At 48.2% G+C, this 19,086-nt stretch overlaps 10 protein-coding genes across 10 annotated transcripts; 8 read left to right on the top strand and 2 right to left on the bottom strand.

The window, feature by feature from the left end:
• Positions 1–62: 62 nt before the first annotated feature.
• On the bottom strand, positions 63–929 carry E1B28_012268 (uncharacterized protein; the record flags this gene model as incomplete). The annotated part of the gene is made up of 1 exon (XM_043157358.1): positions 63–929. The coding sequence occupies one exon, from the start codon at positions 927–929 to the stop codon at positions 63–65; it is 867 nt and encodes a 288-aa protein (XP_043004725.1).
• Positions 930–1,393: 464 nt separating this feature from the next.
• E1B28_012267 (uncharacterized protein) lies at positions 1,394–2,082 on the bottom strand (the record flags this gene model as incomplete). The annotated part of the gene is made up of 3 exons (XM_043157357.1): positions 1,394–1,629; positions 1,687–1,753; positions 1,804–2,082. 3 exons carry the CDS (start codon positions 2,080–2,082, stop codon positions 1,394–1,396), a joined length of 582 nt encoding a protein of 193 aa, XP_043004724.1.
• A 162-nt stretch (positions 2,083–2,244) lies between these two features.
• E1B28_012266 (uncharacterized protein) lies at positions 2,245–6,057 on the top strand (the record flags this gene model as incomplete). Its single annotated transcript, XM_043157356.1, has 12 exons — positions 2,245–2,247; positions 2,306–2,557; positions 2,625–3,003; positions 3,054–3,650; positions 3,700–3,968; positions 4,020–4,562; positions 4,611–4,927; positions 4,979–5,218; positions 5,269–5,407; positions 5,464–5,652; positions 5,715–5,855; positions 5,914–6,057. The coding sequence occupies 12 exons, from the start codon at positions 2,245–2,247 to the stop codon at positions 6,055–6,057; spliced, it is 3,213 nt and encodes a 1,070-aa protein (XP_043004723.1).
• A 93-nt stretch (positions 6,058–6,150) lies between these two features.
• E1B28_012265 (uncharacterized protein) lies at positions 6,151–6,465 on the top strand (the record flags this gene model as incomplete). The annotated part of the gene is made up of 1 exon (XM_043157355.1): positions 6,151–6,465. The coding sequence occupies one exon, from the start codon at positions 6,151–6,153 to the stop codon at positions 6,463–6,465; it is 315 nt and encodes a 104-aa protein (XP_043004722.1).
• Positions 6,466–7,023: 558 nt separating this feature from the next.
• E1B28_012264 (uncharacterized protein) lies at positions 7,024–7,533 on the top strand (the record flags this gene model as incomplete). The annotated part of the gene is made up of 2 exons (XM_043157354.1): positions 7,024–7,240; positions 7,304–7,533. The coding sequence occupies 2 exons, from the start codon at positions 7,024–7,026 to the stop codon at positions 7,531–7,533; spliced, it is 447 nt and encodes a 148-aa protein (XP_043004721.1).
• A 335-nt stretch (positions 7,534–7,868) lies between these two features.
• On the top strand, positions 7,869–8,756 carry E1B28_012263 (uncharacterized protein; the record flags this gene model as incomplete). Its single annotated transcript, XM_043157353.1, has 1 exon — positions 7,869–8,756. One exon carries the CDS (start codon positions 7,869–7,871, stop codon positions 8,754–8,756), a length of 888 nt encoding a protein of 295 aa, XP_043004720.1.
• A 967-nt stretch (positions 8,757–9,723) lies between these two features.
• On the top strand, positions 9,724–10,343 carry E1B28_012262 (uncharacterized protein; the record flags this gene model as incomplete). Its single annotated transcript, XM_043157352.1, has 3 exons — positions 9,724–9,744; positions 9,798–10,062; positions 10,114–10,343. 3 exons carry the CDS (start codon positions 9,724–9,726, stop codon positions 10,341–10,343), a joined length of 516 nt encoding a protein of 171 aa, XP_043004719.1.
• A 227-nt stretch (positions 10,344–10,570) lies between these two features.
• On the top strand, positions 10,571–11,813 carry E1B28_012261 (uncharacterized protein; the record flags this gene model as incomplete). The annotated part of the gene is made up of 1 exon (XM_043157351.1): positions 10,571–11,813. One exon carries the CDS (start codon positions 10,571–10,573, stop codon positions 11,519–11,521), a length of 951 nt encoding a protein of 316 aa, XP_043004718.1. The 3' UTR covers positions 11,522–11,813.
• A 278-nt stretch (positions 11,814–12,091) lies between these two features.
• Positions 12,092–15,062, top strand: E1B28_012260 (uncharacterized protein). Its single transcript, XM_043157350.1, has 9 exons — positions 12,092–12,371; positions 12,426–12,761; positions 12,812–13,636; positions 13,688–13,858; positions 13,906–13,996; positions 14,053–14,267; positions 14,323–14,478; positions 14,534–14,763; positions 14,817–15,062. The coding sequence occupies exons 1-9, from the start codon at positions 12,159–12,161 to the stop codon at positions 14,974–14,976; spliced, it is 2,397 nt and encodes a 798-aa protein (XP_043004717.1). The 5' UTR covers positions 12,092–12,158; the 3' UTR covers positions 14,977–15,062.
• Positions 15,063–15,202: 140 nt separating this feature from the next.
• E1B28_012259 (uncharacterized protein) lies at positions 15,203–18,818 on the top strand. Its single transcript, XM_043157349.1, has 18 exons — positions 15,203–15,395; positions 15,446–15,557; positions 15,611–15,759; positions 15,809–15,924; positions 15,978–16,294; positions 16,349–16,428; positions 16,475–16,570; positions 16,629–16,728; positions 16,782–17,095; positions 17,145–17,199; positions 17,251–17,352; positions 17,405–17,550; positions 17,605–17,775; positions 17,830–17,979; positions 18,034–18,108; positions 18,162–18,435; positions 18,488–18,712; positions 18,782–18,818. The coding sequence occupies exons 1-17, from the start codon at positions 15,204–15,206 to the stop codon at positions 18,664–18,666; spliced, it is 2,628 nt and encodes an 875-aa protein (XP_043004716.1). The 5' UTR covers position 15,203; the 3' UTR covers positions 18,667–18,712; positions 18,782–18,818.
• The last annotated feature ends 268 nt before the right edge of the window (positions 18,819–19,086 follow it).

Below are 19,086 nucleotides of genomic sequence, written 5' to 3'. Positions count from 1 at the left end.
TCTTTGCCGCCTTGGGGCCATTGACGATGACTGGATAGAGTTGCAAATGTGACTGCTTGTTATTACTCAAGTATTTCGTCCAACATATCAGTGCAAGGTGAGGGACACTCGTTCTCTATCACAAGGTGTTCTTCCGTATCCAGAAGTGAGATACACATCCCTATTTCTTCCTCATCTCCAAACTCCCAAAGTTGATCCTCTCTAACCAAACATTCGGTAGCTTCAATATCCACATCAACAATGCTGTCTTCTTCCGCGCTTGCCGTCAATTCTTCGAAGTCTCCTTCTGCCCCGCAGCCGTAATGATCCTCTTGAGAGTCAACAGAGTCAGAACGCCAGTCCAGCTCCAATTCATCTTCTTTCCCGGTTCCAAAGCACAGTGCAATCGGTGAATTCTCGCGATGTCTTTTTTGCCTTGTGAGTGTAAACCATACATTGAAGTTTTCGTACCCCGTCGTCGGGTCGGCGAATGATTCGTGGAGGGGAGCGAAGTCCTCTTCCGGTATTATTTTACTGTCAGAAGGAAAAGAGCAATGGTCTTCCAGATCCGAGTCTTGAATGGAAGATACAGAGAAAGCAGGAACGTCCCACAAAACTTCTTGAGGAGTAACGGCAGGCGAGAGAGATCTTGCGGTAACTGAGTGGTCGTGAGATAAGGTGTCATCGTCAAGAGCATCCGAACTAGTCATGAGAACGTCTGTTGAACCCTTAAGCTCAAAGATATCATCCAAAGTTCGCACGTAGGTTAAGAAAAGACATACCCTGAACTGTGGTCGCTTCATTCCAGCCCGATATAATTGTTCCATGGTTATACAGAAGACCATTTCATCTGAGAGGTGAATGTCCGAAACGTCTTCGTCTTGGTCGTCTTTGTCTGGCGAATGGAGGTAATCGGACAGTGTGGAACGAGAAGCAACTAATGAGTCCATAAGTTGGAGTCTAAGAGTCTAGAAAAAATCAGAGAAGGCGCGTCAGAGCTGGATACACGGTGAGACAGTTAAGAGATGTTCAACAATGAATCCCACGTATCGGCAGACAAGACCGCCAATATCTATCTCATACTTACCTTGATTATATTCTTGTACTTGAGCCTAAAGGAGGGGTTCGCGGAACGTTCAACCATTTCCACTATTGCACGAAAGGTCTTGCTGAAAAAAGGAATCTCAATAACGAGCTGCTGTAGGAAAGGATCGTCATCATCAGAAACCCATAGATTATATCCAGTTCTGGCAGTGCCTTATTCCAAGTACCAAAAATTAACGGATAGCGTCTGAGAACGATTTGGTAAGTATGCAACGGCATGGGAGGGAAGGTGTGCTGAAATTTGAGATTACAAACGAATTCATGAGGCTGGACCAAGATCTAGAACGAGGAGGAAATCAATGTAAACATCTTACCGAACCAGATGCCAAGTAACAAAACGTCCAATAACATTCTCGACGAGGCCTTGAATTGGAAGAGACATCTGCTCTAAGAAAACGCTGTTTTGTATCGTAGACGGCACGAATGGTTCGACTTGAGATTTTGTGATGGTGCTCAATGCCAGCTGTAAATGTATGGTCCGGAGGGTGACTCGGAGGGGAACTTGAGGGTGCTGAGGATCCCTGGATTGGTTGAAGGTGAGGAGAACTGTTGAGACGAGCTTAGCAAGGTCCCCTTCCACTTCACTCGAATTGAAAATTCTACCCTTCGGCTGATTGTCTTCGTCAATGAAAGCATCAGAAACGTGTTCGATGCTTAGCTCCGAGGAGTTCTTATGATTTCGGTGAGCGCACGGCTTGGCGATGATATGTGCATACATACGGCTCGAAAGAACCTTACGATGTACTGCACAAGGTGGGACTTGACACAGGTATCCGGGGATACTTCGAAACCGTTCAAGTGAGCCAACAAGACCAGTTCAAGTCTGCCAGATGAAACGACGTTGACATTGTCCGGAACTGCGCTCTTGAGGACAGCACAGGAAGGTTTGACATCGTGATAAGACTCGAAATGATGTCGGGCAGTGAGAACCAGAGCATGGGAATCTGTTTTGGCAGATAATCGAGACGAACACGCAAAAAAAGTGGTCTGACTAGTCATGGATATGATGGTGTTGCCGGGGAAGTGACACAGCTGTAACGCAGCCACTGCCTTGGGCCACATTCATTTCAGCCTTTCGGCACCTCCTTCAACTTGTTTCCAACTCTCATCTTAACGCCCTCGCCTCTGGGCCATTGCCAATCTTTTCTTCATAACTAGGATATGGTATTTCCTCCTTGATTGCATTTCTCGAACCTTCAATATCTAATCATCGCCATCCTAGGCGAGTGACTTCGATCAGAAGATTCAAGAGGTCTATAAGCATATCCAGGCCGAACGCAAAATTCTAGAGGGTGCTCAAGCTTTACGACAAGCCACCACGAATCCTGATGTTTTGCGCAAGAGTGATACGGAAATAAGAGAAGCTGAACGTTCGTTGTCCTATTTTGAGGCCACCCTCCGCGAGCTTCAAACTCGGAAGCTTCAGCAATCTGGAAATGACTATGGCCGATCTGGGGGTTTTGGAAGTCCCCAGGTAAGAAAATTTCCCAAATCCTGGGTTTTCGTTTAGATCTCATTCGGATCGGATGTTCTGTACACAGGTTCCCCCAAAAGACTCGTCAGGTCGAATGCAAGGCTCAGGCTCTATGGATATGGGCCCAATGTCCAATTCACCTTTAGATGGTTCTCGACCGAAGAATTACACTAATCTCGACTTGATCAAAGCCGATACGCCTCATACCCCCGCGAAGATTTCGAAAATGCTGCACCAACTTGAGTTCAAACTCCAGGTGGAAATGCAATATAAAAAAGGAATTGATAAGATGGCTAAGCTATACCAAGCCGACGGGGACAAGAAGTCTCGAGCCGATGCTGAAAGCAAGAAAGTTGAAAGCGACAAGAAAATTCAACTTCTTCAGACTGCTCTTAAACGTTATAAGAATTTACACATACTGGACGACGTTGAAGAAGAGGACCAGAGTGCGTGGTTATTGTTTCCTATTTATCATGTCGTTGACTATGACCTGCAGATGGCCCAGGTGTGGATGGCGAGCGAAAAGACAACCTACGGTCGAAACCACTCTCGGGGATTCTCCACGTCACTGTCAAAGGCGCTAGAGAATTAGATCATGCACCCTTGCTGACCAGGTTTCGTTCCGCTTCCAAGCAAGTGCAAGAAACGTCTGTCTCTATCAAGGTGGAAGGCACTCACGTCGCTAAATCTCATCCATCGCGGACTGATCGTTGGAATGAAGACTTCGAAATCATGGTCGATAAAGCAAATGAAGTTGAGATTGCTGTATATGACAAACAAGTTGGCGAACAACACCCAGTACCTATCGGACTTCTTTGGATTCGCATGAGCGACCTAGTCGAAGCCTTGCGTAGGCAGAAGGTGTTCACTGAAAATCATGGTGGCGGATGGGTCACTGCAGGTGCTATGCACATGCATGGCGGTGGTCATCAGGGCGTCCCACCAGATGGGGCTGCTGATATGAATACACCTGTCGATTTTAGAGCAGCTGCTCCTGGCGGTGCGTTAGGCCCAACATCCCAGCCGTCAGAAGGGATTGAAGGATGGTTTGCCGTTGAACCTGCCGGTGCAATTTTACTAAACGTTAATTTCAGTAAGGTGATATTTGTTCTCTCGGTGATAGTAACTAATCCGCGGTCTAGTTAAGGAAAACGTTCGCAAACGGCCTCTGGATGCACCTCTTGGTGGCCTCGGTCGTCAAGGTGCTGTTCGTAAACGCAAGGACGAGGTGCATGAGATGAACGGCCATAAATTCGTGCAAAAGCAGTTCTACAACTTGATGTTATGTGCGTTCTGCAGCGACTTCCTGTTGAACGCCACTGGGTACCAGTGTGAAGACTGTCGCTTTACATGTCATAAAAAGTGCCACGAAAAAGTTGTGACCAAGTGTATTTCACAATCTCGTACTGGGGTGGGTGAATCAGTTTGGTTTTACTTTCTGCGATTCATCGTTATCATGCAGGAGGATGAAGACAAGATCAATCATCGCATTCCCCATCGTTTTGAACCTCTCACCAACCTATCCGCCAATTGGTGTTGTCATTGCGGTTATATGTTGCCTCTAGGACGCAAGAACGCTCGGAAATGCTCGGAGTGTGGGATCACTTGTCATGCTAATTGTGCTCACCTTGTTCCGGATTTCTGTGGCATGACCATGGAGACAGCCAGTGCCCTTCAATCTGGAGTGCGTGCCATCAAGCAGACTCAGCAAAGTCAAAGTTCAAGGCCTGGGAAGGAGCGTCCTCCCACCGCCCGTCCCCCAGCGGCAACACCAGAGCCTGCGTTACCACCCTCTGACCCGTATGGTCGTCCCCTACCTCCCCCTTCCGGATATGCACCCGACCCTCGGTACACACAGCAACCTCAGCAGCAACCGGTTCCCTATCCTCCGCAAGGACCTGGGCCTAGTCCCAAGCCTCCTGCGCGTATTCCTGTGCCCCAGTTCCCTGATATTCAACAAGGACGACCTCCACCCGGTATCCCTGAGCAAGAAGGCCCGTACCCGGTAAGTTCATTAAAGCAGAACCAATGCCAATCTGACGTCTATGCATAGGGTCCTCCCCGACCTCTTCAAACAGCCCCTCAACCTCCCATTAAGGGATTACCAGCGTCACCTGCTCAACGCTACCCCGATCGTACGAGCTCTATCCCGCCACCCCATCAACCGGCGCGACAGCACACAGTACCTATCAGGCCACCGCCTCAGAAGCCCGCCCGAAAGGTTGGGCTTGACGACTTCAACTTCCTTGCTGTCCTTGGTAAGGGTAACTTTGGTAAAGTCATGTTAGCGGAGGAAAAGAAGACCAGCGGACTCTTTGCCATAAAAGTGCTGAAGAAGGAATTTATCATTGACAATGATGAAGTAGAGAGGTAGGCGATCCCTTGCACCTTTATAACCCTTTGCTAACATAACAAAATAAGCACTCGGTCCGAAAAACGAGTCTTCCTGGCAGCCGCACGAGAACGACATCCATTCTTACTCGGCCTGCATTCTTGTTTCCAGACTGAAACTCGAGTTTATTTTGTGATGGAATATGTCAGTGGGGGTGATCTCATGTTGCATATCCAGCGCAAGCAGTTCTCTTTGCGGCAGGCGAAATTTTATGCCTCCGAGGTCCTTTTGGCTCTAGAATACTTTCACGCGAACGGTATCATCTATCGGTGTGTGTTCACCTCCCTTGATCAGCTAGCTATCTAACATGGGCGTAAAGTGATTTGAAACTAGACAACATCCTTCTAACATTAGATGGCCACGTCAAAGTTGCTGACTATGGGTTGTGTAAAGAGGAAATGTGGTATGGTAGCACAACAAGCACTTTCTGTGGTACTCCCGAATTCATGGCTCCCGAAGTAAGTGAGGTAGTGATTTTTCCATGGACCCACTCTCATGGTATTTGCATCGTTAGATTCTACTGGAGCAGCGTTACGGTCGTGCGGTCGACTGGTGGGCCTTCGGTGTATTGACGTACGAAATGTTGCTAGGTCAATCTCCATTCCGCGGTGAAGATGAGGACGAAATATTCGACGCCATCTTGGAGGATGAGCCTTTATACCCGATTACGATGCCACGCGATGCTGTCTCCATCTTGCAGAAGGTTTGTCTTTACTCAACTTGCTCTTATCCTGATATTCACGAAACCTGGTCCTGACACCGCAGCTTCTCACACGGGATCCCGCTCGGCGTCTTGGTTCTACGAAAGAGGATGCTGAGGAAATCAAACGTCAACCTTTCTTCAAAGATGTCAACTGGGACGATGTACATCACAAACGTATACCCCCTCCATATTTCCCTACCATCGTAAGAATCTCTTTTGATCTGTTTCGCCTTTGCCTCCGCGACTGAGACGCTCCTTTAGAACGGCAGCGCCGATACGAGTAACTTCGATGAGGAATTCACTCGAGAGCAGCCCACGTTGACTCCAGTCCATACGCAGCTATCCGCTCGCGATCAGGCAGAGTTTAATGGCTTTTCCTATGTGGCATCATGGGCGGATATATGATCGGGTCTCGAAGAAAGGAAGGTGTAAGGTGTACAATCGAACGACTGTGTTAGATTAGCATTATTAGCCATGCTTTTGCCCTTGTGTAGTTGAATGCCTACGACCGTGACGCGTACGAATAGTTCAGGCTTCGTTTTCATTTCTGTTTTCCCACTTCCGTTTCCCGTTTCATTTACATACTATAGTAATGACATTTCGGTTTCCTTCCTTCGATTCATCTCTTCATCGAACAATATGGCCACCGGTGCCCGGAAGTCCTACTGGATGCTCGCCGATTGTGGCGTTTTCATCAACGTCAGGTTGTTTCATGAGCTGATAAAAACTGTTCCAGAGCGAAGCAATAGTCTCGTATTCCTTCGTCATTCCGAGTACTTCTTCGAGTTTTCTGTTCAGGCCATTGGTCGATGACAGGAGATCTTCAAATCCCTAGGTTCGTGATTCAGTTGAAGTAATGAGGAATCTAAAAGCAACACGGACTGATGTGATCTCGCGGGCCAACCTATTACGCTCTTTCTCAAAAAATGTACTTTCTTCCTCCATTCGAGGATTGTTGGGGAGACCACAAAATGTCGTCGTCGGAGCAGTAAAAGGGAATAGCTATAGGGAGGTTATTTGAAATTCGACACATGGTGGAGGGGAGCCGCTGTGCCGGCTGATGAAATTCAAGCTCCGAGGCTCACACGTCCTAGAGTAATTCTAACTCAGCCAGGTCGCGAAATTCAGAATCGAAAAGCCCTGATTTCCATCTCCCACAAGTGCTCCTTCTCATATTACGCCACTTTTCTCCCCATCGACACCCACCGGCAACGGATCGCTCAGCAGTCAGGACAATCGGCAATGCTATTACCACACAGTAAAAAACGCAAAACATCTTTTGATGACTCCCAGAGTAAGTCACAGTCGCCCTCGAGTTTTCTGGGCCTTACTCACTTGCTGTATGAAGTTTATTTTGATTGGAAATTCAAAATGTCAATGGCCTCCTACGACTGGGAACCCACGAAGGGCGAGTGGAGAGAGCTATCAAGCCGATATCTTGGTAAAGCAATCGATAAGGAGGCCACGTTCACTCTGCCTGGATCGGGTCAACAAATACATCGCCCTTGCTTCGAAACCCTCTATGATCTGATACTGAGGAGATTCTTCGAGGATCAGCCCGTGGTGCTCACCGGTAACCCAGGGTTGGGTGAGTTGAACGATTATAAAATGTCCACCACCTACTAATGATGTAATTCATTTTTCATTGCAGGAAAATCAGTGGCGTTGTTCTCAGTTTTACTTCAGCTATTGTCCGAAAAACCTACAGAAGATGTGATCTTCATATATTATGAAACAGGATTCTTCTTTCGTGGCGAAGAGGTCTATCGGGCCGCCGCTTCAGCCATCGAGGGCCTACCACCACCCGTGGAAACGTTGGGGAGTCCTCCGATTGTGCTCGTAAGGGGTCACGAGTGTTATGCGAGATACGCCGACTCGTGATTTCAACTTCTCTTGGCATAGGTAGGCTTGATTGGACGCAGAGCCTACCTTGTAGCCCTGCATCACGACAATCCCACAGTTTACCCATGATGAGCTCATCAAAGCGTTGGTGACCTCTACATTCTGTCCTTTCCTCCGTTATATGCTCACAATGTCCCAAATACAGGTTTCCGTGTAGCGAAGCTGCTAGGAGGCTCCTAGATCGACTTGGCGAAGCAATCAAAACAACACCCATAGCCGCGATCAAGGCACCTATAGAAGTAAGAACACTCGCGGATCTCGAAGATGCAATAAGGATAGTGGATCCGGTCCAGGTCGCCCTTCCTTATCTGAAGATGTGTGCTTTGAAGGCTGCGCCGGATGTCAACTTGGAGTCTCCTCAAGGAGTCAAAGGTAGCACAAAGGAAATGCTCGCCGACATCTTACCCACTCTGACTGAAAGCTGGATAATCTCTGCTCTTGTGACTAGGGCTAACGACTTGTTTGGTCCTCTTCCTCGGCGCGTTTTTGAGGGGATTATTTATCCACCTACGGTTATGGCTCAGCTAGGGGACTCAATCACAAACCTATCAGTAAAAGATATAAAAGAGATCTGCAAGAAGATCCGTACGCGGATGTTTGTATCGCCCTCCGCTGACTATCGCCCTGCGTTGTTAGTCTCGGGAGACTGTGCCGAGAGTCCTGGGTGGACGCTTTCGTTCCTTTCCCATACAACTAGTCATCTGGTTGAGCAGCAGCTCATCACTGGAGAGCGAGAACAGCTGGTCGATTATCACAACCTTTCCCGAAAGGTTCCCTTGACTGCGGCTACAGCGGGAAGGGTGTTTGAACCCATCCTGCAAGACCTGCTTGTTAGCCTAAGGGTGAACGTTCCCCTGATCAAAATGGAGCGCCAGTCTACCCAAACAAGAACATTCAAGACCCCCAGCCTTCCCCACCAGCATTCAGGTCTCTTCATAGCAAGGAAACCTGTCTTAACACGTACCTTCACGGTATTCCAGGGCGTGGAAGAAGACCATTACCTGTTTCCGGACGTCAGCAATCATCCGTTGTTTGATGCAGTTCTCGTCGAACGCCAGAATGATGCTGTCACCATATGGGCTCTTCAAGCTACCTCAGCCATCTCGCCCCATAGGGGCTCTCAATCTGGGTACGGAGTGCTCGAAAAATACACCAAGCTACAGGGGCAAGTGGCGTTCTTACCCGCCGATACGTGTTGGTGAAACCAAGGTACGACACCTTGAGCCGGGTGTCTGGGAGATGCCCGCTGGATTTAATCGGCACCCGGGGGATGTTTACTGTGCTTATGTTGACGTGCCAGTGAGTTTTTACCCAGTTTTGCAGCCTTATTGTGGCCAGTTGCAGTGAACTCATATCTGCTTTCAGGATCCAGTTCGGGCACGTTCTCCCGTGTGACCCTGGCCCTGTTGAACCCGTTTCCCGTGGACAGGCAATACATATTTGGTCGAAAAAGGAGTCGTCTCACTAATGTCTTATGATGTACCCGTGTCCTTGAGCCTCTCCGGAACTACTTAATACCAATATTATATAGTTCGATATCCCTGCTACCCTCTCAGTTGCGACGACATACGTTTGGCTCGCCCTCAACATGACTTTCTTTGAGTCAGACAGATGCCCGACTCCCCTTGATTCCAGAAAACCTTTCAATCCCACAGTTCTTCCTCGACTCGGCAATTCATGACAATCCAGAGGCCCCTCGATTCATAGAAGATGCGACTGGACGAATCATCACTCTGCGGCTGCCTGAGGAAGTTGTCTCGCATCTTCGTAGTATGGTATTTTCTGAGTATTTACACCTTGTTCAGGTTCAGAAGCGTACTGCAAGTCTCGCGAATACTTTAAGCTCCAAATATGGTGTTGGTACGTCCTATGTGGTACATTCGACCTCCTTCATAACCCATATTAGCTCGTTTATCGTCGTGTCGCATCGTACTCTATTGTTCTCTTCTAGTGGCTTCCCATTTTCATCTCTCCATGTTCTTAACTGGAATCAACATACATACATAGCTTCGATCTGGTGTTAAAAATCCCAAATACTTTTCTCTGAAGCCCTTTCTGTGCTTTGAGTTTTTGAACCGGTTCGGCACAGGCCTGCCCTACGGTGAGACGTGCGGAGCCTTGGCCTAATAAAGGGGGACAAATTGGAAACAGATCACATTTCTTTCCTCAATGAACCACTACGATTGCCAGGTCAAACAGCCTTTCACACTGCAGCCAACAATGCATACTAATTCATACAGTAGACATCTGCCGAACATCCAGACTCTCAAACTTGCTCAAGATTCTCACCCTCACAGGGATGGCACATCGCAGACTCACCAGATTGGTGTAGGTTGGCTTCGCTTTATCGCCAGACACCTATTGCCACCATCTCTAGTCTCTTCAGCATCCCTGGTGTGGAAGATGGAGACTTCTTTATTCGCGAATGCTACGAGGATCTATTCCAGTTCCTATGCAGGAGCTTTTCGAATGACAAGTCCGTGTTGATCACAGGTCAGCGGGGCATCGGTGCGTTGAATTGTACAGCTTGTTCGCCCCATGCTTACCGTCTTTCAACAGGTAAAACGGTTGCTCTGTTTTATGTATTCTTACGCTTCCTTTCTGAAAGACCCAGACAAGACATAGCCTTTGTCGATAGGGAAAAGGTTTATCTCTTCGTTGACCAGGAGGTTTACGAATGCGATATCACAGACGTCCCGTATCTCCCAGAACGCCTCGATGACCGTCACCCCCTTATGGTTTTCGTCAGAATGGATAACTCATCGGGTCATCTCCCTGCAATACTTTGAGAGGGCAACGTTGTCGTACAAGCGACTTCGCTCACCAGGGACGATTACTTATGGGCCAGGAGTAGTCTACCATTTATTACGACTATTCCATTTCTCAAGCGCGATGAATTGATCGATGCGTAGGTGGCCTATGGTTTTGTTGTTTGACTGCAAAATGCTCATGATATCCTGGGTATAGATTCACCTGCAGTCTCTCGGCTAGGAATTTTCTGAAGGAGCTTGATCGAATGGTGAGGAAATTACCCCTCGATAACATTCAAGACTCTCCGACTAGTGAGACCTTCTTGCATCCGGGGGACTCGCAGAACTCGGATGCGATATTGGTCGCCTTGGATAACTTGAAAGCATATGCAGCGAAGGTGGCGGGCGAAGGTGGCAAGCAAAAAGCGATACAATTGGAACTTGTATTAGAAGAAGCCGACGAACCTGACCTTGGTCTCCAAGGCTCTCCTGCCACAACCCCTATACCTCCTATCTCTCCTTACGCACCGACACTGACCGAGCAGTCACGCACTAAGGGCATACTCTCCAGCATGGACGAGAGATCGAGAGTCGCCGTCCTCGTGGACAACGCGGTCGAGACGTTTGGTCCAATCCCCCGGGATGTCTTCGAAGCGATTTTACGCCCTGCTGACGCGAATATGGGACTCATGTCGGCCGTGCAGGACTTCTCGGTACAGCAAGTAATGGATGTCATCACGAAGATCGTCACAAACTCCCCCCTGGGGCTCTCGGAAGAGATTCACCGCGTCCTACTCTTCACTGGGCATCCACATATCATGGAATATGTTCGATGGACGTTGGGGTTCAAGTCTGATGTAATTCGTGGGAGGGTTGTTCCACAGCTTTTGTCGAATGAGCGGGAGGAGCTCGTTGACCTCTATGAAAGATATGAGTGGAATTCCATGGTTGCACCCCTGCTTGACGCGATAATTGGGCCCGCAATATCAGATCTCCCAGCTGATTGTCAAGAACCTATCGACATGGACCGTAATTCCTCCTCTGAACCGTCATCTTCCACGCAATCTTCATTCTCCACAAACTCCTCGTGCTCCATGCAGTTTTCGTCCTCAGATTCTAACATCAGTTCCCCCCCGTCGTGCAATCAGGACAGGGAACCCGTAGGATGTGACATCCTCGCCTCTTATCCCTACTACATCACCCTCGACCACCCTTAAACGCCCTTGATAACAGGATCGGTACGATCCGATGATTCCATGAGGCGTGTTGGGTTGTCGAGTTTTTCTATTCTCCACTATAGACTGGCAAGCCGCTGCTATACGTTAGTATCATTACTCACTGGTGAACTATATAGTCAATGTTTGTATGGACACGCGTGTTGGTGGTTATATAGACAACCCAAATTAGCACGACTTAGTTCTCTCTGGCATGCTGATACTGTACTTAGATAGACCACAAGTCTACTAAAAACTTTCCATGCTCATCGACGTTCGTCAACGTTGTTTGTACGACAAGCCTTACTTCAACACAGTATAGCCATTCAATACAGTGAACATGTATTTTTTTTCTTTGTGGAGCGTTTGGGGTGGTCCCGGGTGGATGTTGGTCGACACATTCATAAAGCTCTCCAGGTTCGACTATTGCTCGATTCAGGTTGTGGGTACCGGAGGATACTGTAATCGATGTCTGTAATTCATTATTAAGAGGTGCTATAGTTAACATAGAGGTCGCAAACGAGGGTGGATGGAGCGAAGCGAAGAGCACGCGAAATTCGAAGGACGCGAGCGTGACAGTGGACACTGGCAACGAATAGCTCACCAAGCCTCTAATAGTAACTACGACTCTCACAGCTAGATGAATCCTAGCGGGGGAAAACGCTCGAAACACAGAAAATCGCATGATAAATCGGAACGGTCAAACAAAAAGCGACACAAGCACGACGAATCGAGTCGGCACAGTAAAAAGTCCAAGAGCAAGCATGAGGAATCGGGTAGCCATATCCAAGATGATGACCCCGACGACGAGGATATGTGGGTGGAGAAGAATATCGACATGGATGGTGAACGGGTGAGGGGCATTCTCTGTACAGGTACTCTATGCAGTTAACTTTCCCGGAGCAAGGTACTTGCAACAGACATCCCTACAGCAGAAAGTCTCAAGTTATCCTCGACAGCCACAAGTGACACCGCGATATCCCTTCCTCCTTCTTTAGCAACAGAAACGCCTTTGAAACGTGATGACTGGATGCTTCCACCGTCCGCTTCATCAAATGTTGACGATGGAGGACAAGGCTTCTTGCCTCGCCCCCAGATCTCAGCCGAAGGCGAATCATTGACAGAAGGCTACGGAGATTCCCCTGGAGGGGGTCGAACTCTTGGTGGAGATGTGGATTTCTTCTCTTCATTGGGAATAGAAGTGAAAAAGAAGCCTCGCACAGAGCGTCCTGATCCTAATAAGGTATTCCACTAATTTGGAGAAATAACTGGCCTGCTCATTTTTCTGATCAGCCAGTTGTCAGCTACAGAGAGCTCAACCCGGACATCAGAAACGGTGTCGCTCAGGACGACAAACCACCACCCCCACCCCCCAAGAACACTCCGGGTGGGCCTGGTTCTAACTGGCGGATGATGCGTCTGAGAAAGGTGTATGATGCCGCGGAGGAGGAAGGCAGACCTGTCGAAGCTGTTGCGATTGAAAGATTCGGCTCACTAGAGGCGTTTGAGGAGGCTAAAGAGGAAAGGCGCATTCTTGACGGAAGAGAAGGGATCAGGGAAGATCGCGGTCGACGTCAGAAGGATGGGATGTCTAATTCTGGGGAAGGAGAACGGGGTTTCATGTTTAGTGATATGCACCGCAGCGGGGCCTCAAGTAGGAGTTCGTCCTTTCGCCGTCCTGGTACTATTGGGGACACCACTCCTTCTACACCATCCCCACCATCGGGTCAGAACCCACCAGCAAACAAACGGATAGACAGTCTCAGGCTACCATCACAAGTCACTTCTCCCCTCGCTCAGTCGCACACACCTATTCCATCCGTAATGACTCCGCCTATCACTAAGATGAAGCCCAGGGCCATGTCACCATCATCCTTGAACAAACTCCAGGCCAAGGTCCTTCGTGCAAAGTTAATGGGTACCCCAGATGCCGAAAGCCTAGAACGGGAATACGAAGCCGCTTGTCGTGCGGCAAATAACGATGAAAGTTCAGATAATAACGTGCGAACAACCGTTGAAGTTCTACCTACCCTTGACGGGAGAGGCCGTTTGTACGACGTAGGTCACGGTGAAGGCGACGAGACATGCCTGCCTGGAAATCAGAAGAAAAAAGACAAGGTTTGTAATCTCTTTCTGCACGTCTAGCCGTTGACGCATCCACTGCCATAGGTTGAAACTCGAGATCCCAAAACTGGAGACATCATTAGATACAACGCTGACGATGACACCACAACTCTTGGTGAGTTGTTGCGCCAGGAGAAGTTCGGCGCGGGTATAGCGGACCAGAAAGATCTCGACGCTCAGTTTGCGAAAGCTATTATGGGAGATGGCAAATTTGAAGTGGGTCCTTTCACGACTCTCTCGAACAGTTTGAACCTCGTACACAGAACGATCTAGAATACATGGATGACAATGCAGAAAGACTGGGACGTCAAAAAATGCGGTCTGACGCGATGAAGCGTCAATTTGCCATTCACGGTAATTTATCTCTCATTTTTCTTTTGTAAATGCACTGGTCACCAAAAGCCATTTAGATTACAAGAAAACGCAGAAAGTTCTAGCGTCTTGCCATTTCTGTTTCGGTGAGGACGATTCCCCACCCAAGGCACCGGTTATTTCGATGGGTACACGGGTATACCTCTCCTGCACTGCTACCGAGGAACTGGTTGAAGGACATTGTTTAATTGTCCCCATCCAACATCACTTAAACATGTTAGAAGGCGACGATGATGTATGGGACGAAGTTAGGGTGAGCAATTCGCAGTTAAATTCTGCCGCCGGAGTCAGGCTTACCCCTCTCGCAGAACTTCATGAAATGTTTGATGCGAATGTTCGCAGAGGAAGACAAAAATGTTGTCTTCTACGAAACCGTAATTTCACTCAAGTGGCAGAAACATACGTGCATCGAGTGTGTCCCTTTACCGTGGGATCAGTTCGAGATTCTACCAGGCTATTTTAAGGTATGCTATGGTTTACGTCCACATCGTCCACCGACATGTTACTCAGCCTTACTAGGAATCAATACTCACTTCTGAAGCGGAGTGGTCCCAACATAAGAAACTAATCGACTTCTCGGCTCGCCCAGGAGGCTTCAGGCGAGCCATGGTCCCGAACCTACCCTACTTCATGGTGCAGTTCGATTACAAGGGAGAGAAAGGATATGGTCATGTTATAGAGGGAACAGATGCAGCTAATGGTGAAGAAGACATGGACGAGGGAGAGAAGGGCGGAGGAGAGTTCCCAAGGTAAGGGCGAAACTTCTGAAGGCGTCCTGAGCACGGGTTGACCTGTTCATCAGGTATTTCGCTGCCGAAATAATAGGGAATCTACTCGACATTGAACCGAGAAGATGGAGAAGGCCGAAACGTATTGACTTCAGAACGAATAAGGAACGTGTTTCCCAGTTCAAACAGAGTTACGACAAGTTCGATTGGACGGGAATGATAGGGAGACAGTAATCTATTTACTCATATGCAACTCATTCTACATACATCGAGTTGAACTCAGTATGATGAGCCAGTAACAGAAGCCTAGATCGAGAGCACGTCAAACTTTTTGACACCGTCTGTCCGAACCTTTGGCCATTTGGAACCTCCCAGCCTACGACGACTCCTAAGTGGTGTTTGCGAACCACGTGACCGTGACACTGCGCGTGCATTGACAAGAAACGCGAACGCTCCTGTTCATGTTCCGTTCCTCATATCATCCTTTCATCACTATCTATCTATCTATCATGTCGCTAGCGTTATCTACTCCAGATGACTTCCCGGCTTTCCCTTACTCCCCACCTTACCCAATACAGGCTGACATGATGCGTCACCTATACACAGCGATAGAGAAGCGTCAGGTTGCCATCGTAGAGAGTCCTACAGGAACTGTGAGTGCCAGCCACACCCCGTTATGAAAAGGTGAAGTCACAAAGTATAGGGAAAAACTCTCAGTCTTCTGTGCGCAAGCATGACATGGCTTTGCGATGAGAAAGATCGGGCGAAAAGGGGCAAGCTGAATGAACTAGATGTTGGAACATCAAGTTCGAGTGGTCAGTTGACAATCGGTCCAATACAACGTTTCAACTAACACGCCCGTTTCCAGGAGAAGATTGGGTCATTGAGCAAACACGCGAAAGGATTCGACGAGATCTCGAAGATGAAGAACAAGAATACGAAGCCAGGCTTGCTGATGCACGGAAAAGAGAGAAAGCATTGAGGGCGAAATTGAGTGCACGTGTTACGAAAAAACCGGTGCGATGACTTTTCCCTCCTTTGCGTTCTAGGCTTACGGAAGAGATAGAGATTGTCTGAGTCTAATCCAGTGTCAACAGTGGATGATGATGATGATTTCCTACCGGAGGACATAGACGACCAAGAAGACAATATCTCACCCGCTGTGCGCGCGCTGATGGCAAAGTCATACCACTTCTGAAATTTACCAAGTATTCAGCTTAAACGATTCAGTGCAGGTTGGACAACCGTCCCCAACAACCGTCGGATACACCGACGTGCACCAAGGTTTACTATGCCTCAAGGACCCACTCGCAACTCACACAGGTGCTGCCTGAGCTTCAACGCCTTAATCTACGTCATGTTTCGCATTTCCCCCCTCCCGAAGATTCACCTGGACGTACAGCAACCAAGCGGAAATTTCACGAGAATGGCGGCGAGAATGAACCGCCTGCTCGGACCGTCGCTTTGGGCTCAAGAAAACATCTTTGCATAAATGAAGACCTGCGCTCGAGAGCAGCTGACCTCGACGAAGCATGTCGCGAGTTACTTGGAGGTGAACATGGTTGCCTTGTTCTACTATCCGATTCACTACCATAAGCTTAAACAGAGACAACAGCAAGGCGTTGCCCTCACCTACCTTCTGTAATGGATGATCATCTCATGAATGAATTCAGAGATCAAATATTGGCAAGTTTCTGCTAGCACCAGGCAACTTTGTCTAACTGACCTGCAGGCCAGTCCCAAAGACATTGAGGATTTAGCCAATGCTGGTCGACTGTCAAACGTTTGCCCATATTTTGGATCTCGAAGAGCCATACGACAGGCAGAGGTATCGTGCTTCCGTCAGCCATATAGCTATAGATCTGACCAACTTCCTCAATGAACAGCTCGTAACTCTCCCGTACAATCTCCTTCTACAGAAAAGCTCTCGTGAAGCGCTGGGTATCGACCTAACGAATCAAGTGGTAATCATTGACGAGGCACACAGTAGGTTACACATTAACTGCAACGAAAGACAATTGCACCTGAACGAAATGCAGATCTAATATCAACTCTTCTTTCCCTTTCAACCACTCGTTTGACATTCAGAACACTTCAAACCTCTCTCTATCAAGTCGGAATTTATGTCTCCAAATTTCGTAACAGACTATCTCCTCAAAACTTGCTTCATCTCAAAAAACTCGCCGTCTTTCTCGATAGCCTCAAAAGGTATGTGGTAGAGTGGCAACAACAAGCCATCAATCAACCACAGAAGGCCGAGGTCCTGACTGCTGCCGAACTTCTCGAACGACTCGGGAAGCGCGTTGTTGGGCTGAATATGTTAGCTATTGAGAAGTACCTAAAAGCAAGCAAGGTCAGTTCCTTCTTTTTACTCAGGTGGTATTTAATGAAATGCTTGGTAGATCGCTCGGAAGATAGCTGGATATGCCGAAAGACAAGCTGAGAAGGAGCTTGGCGGTCCGTGCGCTTCACCTGTTAACTTTACCTCACTCATTTTGAGCTTGCTAGACGGAGGATCCTCGTCTCGAAACCGCCGGTCTAGAAAGGGGGCAGTGCCTCCGTTGCATGCTATTGAGGATCTGCTCTTGTCGATAGCAGGGGCTGCAGAAGGTCAGTTCCTCGAACACATCGCCATCAAAGACCTCATACCGTTGGTGCTTAGATGGGCGAATCAGTCTTGCTTTAGATGGACCAAAAGGCCAGGAAGAAGCTGTGATTAAATATCAGCTTCTCAACCCAGCTCCCCACTTCCGAGAGGTAGTCGATGAAGCTCGATCGGTGATACTTGCTGGAGGTACAATGTCCCCAGTGAGTGACGTTGTTTCTACTCAACTACTCTTATCCTCATTTTCCTCGGCACAGATGGCAGATATCGTGAACCAACTATTCTCTCACGTGCCTCCAGAGAGAATAACCACATTTTCCTGTGGACACATCATCCCTTCTGCCAACCTCTTGACACTAGCAGTAATGAAAGGTCCTCGCGGAAATGAGCTCGAATATAAAGCCAGTCGTCAGACAGACCCTAGTGCGGTGAGAGCGATTGAATATGTCTCGCTAACTCGGTACTTACGACCAGTATGGCAGATCGATGAGCTCGGCCAAATAATTCTAAACTTCAGTCATCAAATTCCGGCAGGAATGGTCGTCTTTTTTCCGTCTTACGCCTTCTTGAATAGATGCAGAGAAACATGGCAAACAAACAAGATACTAGACAAATTTGCCTCGAAGAAAAGGGTGTGTAATCCAGCGTTTATGCTTTTTCCCTCCAGAGATTTATCGATCTGACAGGTATTTTTCGAACCCGATGACAATACGCATGTTGAATCTGTTCTTCAACAGTACTCAGTTGCTGCCCGGTCTCCTGTGGGTGTCTTGTCCTGTTGTATTGCGGGCACAACGCTTACGCCCCGGATAAGCCTACAGAATCAAAGGTCAAGGGTGCATTACTTTTCGCAGTCGTAGGGGCAAAGCTATCTGAAGGGCTCAATTTCTCAGATGACTTGGCACGGGCTGTGATCATTGTCGGCCTGCCTTTCGCAAACTTGGGTTCTGCAGAATTACAAGAGCGTATGAAATATGTCAAACGACTGGAAGAGAAAACAGGCCCGCCGACTAGGCTGCCGGGGGTCAAAGATGCTGCAGCTGAATTGTACGAGAATATGTGTATGAACGCAGTGAATCAGAGTATCGGTACGTTGATTTCTTCCTCCCGTGAGGGATTGTCACGCATTCCCTTCACCAGGACGAGCTATCAGGCATAAAGGGGATTGGGCAGCACTGCTCCTTCTTGATAAGAGATATGCAACGGCTTCAATCAGCAAGAAGTTGCCTGGTTGGATCAGCGGTGAGCTGAAGGTGGCGCAGACCTTTGGGCAAGCTGTAAAAGAACTGGGTACCTTCTATAGAAACAAGAAGCAATGATGGCGGAACTCATGCCTGGTTAATCTTTGAAGTCTCAAGTATTCTGGTATGGAGCTGAGTGTGTCGTAAAAACGCGCGTTGTGCTGACATGGAGGGACTTATAACCGTTGGGCAGCCATGCATTCGGAGCTTCCCATATGAATGATTCCCAATCTACACTACGAGAGGCTCGACCAAAGTCGCTGGTACAACATAGTGGGTAATAAGTAACAATATGATAAGGGTACTAGGAAGGGGGTCGTATGTTGTCATGATAGAGGTGCGATGCAGATAGAGAAGAAATGAATCCGCCATGAGAAACGCATGTTCTGTTTGATGGGGTAAATGCAGCGTGAGGGGTATGAATACATTAAGATTTGAAGATCCAAATACGTGACGCGATCGTTCATCGTGAGTGGTGGAAATGAAAGTCGGTACTTC

The sequence above is a fragment of the Marasmius oreades genome, chromosome 8, assembly GCF_018924745.1.
Source record: "Marasmius oreades isolate 03SP1 chromosome 8, whole genome shotgun sequence".
Classification (NCBI taxonomy): Eukaryota; Fungi; Basidiomycota; class Agaricomycetes; order Agaricales; family Marasmiaceae; genus Marasmius; species Marasmius oreades.
The sequence above is the reverse complement of the archived record's forward strand: the minus strand, read 5'-3'. Positions and strand labels throughout refer to the sequence as shown.